General features: G+C 53.7%; 1 protein-coding gene across 1 annotated transcript; it reads right to left on the minus strand.

Moving 5' to 3' along the window:
* Nucleotides 1–92: 92 nt before the first annotated feature.
* On the minus strand, nt 93–1,763 carry LOC122043103 (protochlorophyllide reductase). The gene is made up of 4 exons (XM_042603573.1): nt 1,608–1,763; nt 1,429–1,530; nt 805–1,351; nt 93–722 (listed from the first exon to the last, which is right to left on the minus strand). Exons 1-4 carry the CDS (start codon nt 1,656–1,658, stop codon nt 205–207), a joined length of 1,218 nt encoding a protein of 405 aa, XP_042459507.1. The 5' UTR covers nt 1,659–1,763; the 3' UTR covers nt 93–204.
* Between the last annotated feature and the right edge of the window lie 487 nt (nt 1,764–2,250).

Consider the following 2,250-nt stretch of genomic DNA (forward strand, 5'->3'; position numbering starts at 1 on the left):
AGGTAAAATAAATATTTTTTTATTATTTTTACTAGAAAAAATAATAATATATGTTTATTTTTAGTGATGGGCCACAATGCTAATTTTGGCACTCAAAAGAAAGCAGACGACGTGCTTGTTGTTTTATTTATCGGAAAGGAAAGTAAAACCGAAGACGAAGTGCTCTCTGCTAACAATGGCGGAAGGTCCATCGACTGCAACAAATCAATCGGTCAAGCCGACCAACTTCTCGCTGATCTCCCAAACCTTCTTGGCCTTTGCGGCGTCGCTGGCTTCCTCCGACAGCTGGTTCTCGAAGCTGGCGGAGTCCTTGTTCCAGCTCCAGTAGACGCCCGATTTGGTCAGGCTCGGGTCGCTCACGACCTGAGCCAGCCGCTTGCCGGATTCCTCCTCGGAGACGAAGCCCTTGGTGATGAACTTCTGGAAGGGCGGGAAGAGGAGGCGGAAGAGGGGAACGTGCTCGCGGAAGAGGCCGGTGGTGGCGATGCAGCCCGGGTAGAGTGACGCGAACGCGATCCCCGTCTCTTCGTGGAACCTCCGGTGGAACTCCTGCATCGTCAGCATGTTGCATATCTTGCTGTCCTTGTAGGCCTTCGCGCCGTCGAACTCGCCGCCGTCGATCATGGCGGAGCTGCTCCTGCCGTCCAACCCGCCGGCGAGTCCGCGGAGATCACCCAGCCCCGCCTTGGGCGGCACGTTTCCGGCCAACGTGTTCGTATTACCTGCAGAAGAGCGGCGTTGTCTGTGAATTTGTGTGGTTTGAAGAAGGAGAGAGGCTCGTCGGAGAGGAGAGGTTGATGGTACCGGTGATGGAGCCGACGATGATGAGGCGGCGGGAAGGGTAGTCGGACTGCTTCATATCGTCGAGGAGGAGGTTGGCGAGGAGGAAGTGGCCGAGGTGGTTGACGCCGACGCTCATCTCGTACCCGTCGGCGGTGTACGTCGGCTTGCGGGCGGTCGGGCGGTAGATGGCGGCGTTGCAGACGAGCACGTCGAGCGGGCGGCCGCTGCGCCGGAAGGCGTCCACGAACTGGCGCACGCTGTCGAGGGAGGCGAGGTCGAGGTGCGCGATGGTGTAGCTGCCCTTCGCCATGCCGGCCGCCTTCGCCGCCTTCTCCGCCTTGAGGAAGTCGCGGCACGCCATCACGACGTGCCACTTCCCGGACTCCGCCAGGGCCTTGGCCGTCGCCAGGCCCAGCCCTGACGAGGCGCCGGTGATCACCACCACGCCCTGGCGGAGCACCTTCTTCCCCTGCAACGACGCCTGGTTGAGCCCCGGCGCCGCCACCCCCTCCGCCGTCACCACCGCCTCCGCCGTCGACTGCGCCTTCACCGACAATTTCGCCTGCCTCTGCTCGTCAAAATCAAAACAAAATCAATTTTTTCCCACCAATCTTTCGGAATCTCGATCTAAAAAACAACAATTACTTGACATCGAAGAACAGGGAGTTGAATTCCAGCCATGTGATGCCCAAGAACAGAGCCCCCGAGGAATGCCGATTCCTTCAGCACTCCATTGCTCCCCTTCCCCTGCATCAAAAACACAACTTTAAGTCACATTTCCATCAGAACCCTAAAATCATCGACAAATCGATTAAAAATTCAACCTCTTTGCGATGGGAGAGAGCAGACGGAAGAATCGAAGCCTGCAGAGCCATATTTCCGCCGGAACAAGATGCTTCTTCTTCCTGTTCTTGGAGATCGAGTATGAACTCGGTGGGGCATTTATACAAGCGCCTCCGCGGCTGGAAAGCGCGAGCGACATGATAAGGAGGCGGGGGCCGACGAGATCCAACGTCACCGTCGATTCGCCAATGAGGTCGCAGGATCTGGATTTCTTCAGGAGGATAGATATTTCTCTTCTTTTTCTAGATATTTTTTTTTTTCAATTTTTTGGATCTGACAAAACTCCATTTCGACGCCCACGCTGAGAATTTAGTCGGCGGTGGTCCAAAAGCGGTTATCCGCATCAGGTTTTTATGCGACTCGTGACTGCCAGGTCAGCTCTGATCTAGCCACGTGAAAACACGTGACGGAGAGGTCCTTTAGGTGGACACGTCTGAACGAACAAGGCCCCTCATTTGCTGACTTGGCGAGGATAATAAACTTTAATATCGATCTATTTTACAATTTCCAAAAAACACACCTGATTTTCTGATTTTTAAAAACACCACAAAAAGTTTTCAAATTTAGTAAAAGTTGGCCCTACTTTCTAAAATACTCCTCTCCTTGTAATATAAATTTAGAAAT

This window comes from Zingiber officinale, chromosome 2A (genome assembly GCF_018446385.1).
Source record: "Zingiber officinale cultivar Zhangliang chromosome 2A, Zo_v1.1, whole genome shotgun sequence".
Classification (NCBI taxonomy): Eukaryota; Viridiplantae; Streptophyta; class Magnoliopsida; order Zingiberales; family Zingiberaceae; genus Zingiber; species Zingiber officinale.

Coding starts and splice junctions, on each gene's coding strand:
- LOC122043103 (XM_042603573.1), bottom strand. CDS start 1,658: ATGGCTCTGCAGGCTTCGATTCTTCCGTCTGCTCTCTCCCATCGCAAA. Junction 1,531..1,607: donor CTCTCTCCCATCGCAAAGAG/GTTGAATTTTTA, acceptor TTTTTGATGCAG/GGGAAGGGGAGCAATGGAGT. Junction 723..804: donor CATCGTCGGCTCCATCACCG/GTACCATCAACC, acceptor GCTCTTCTGCAG/GTAATACGAACACGTTGGCC.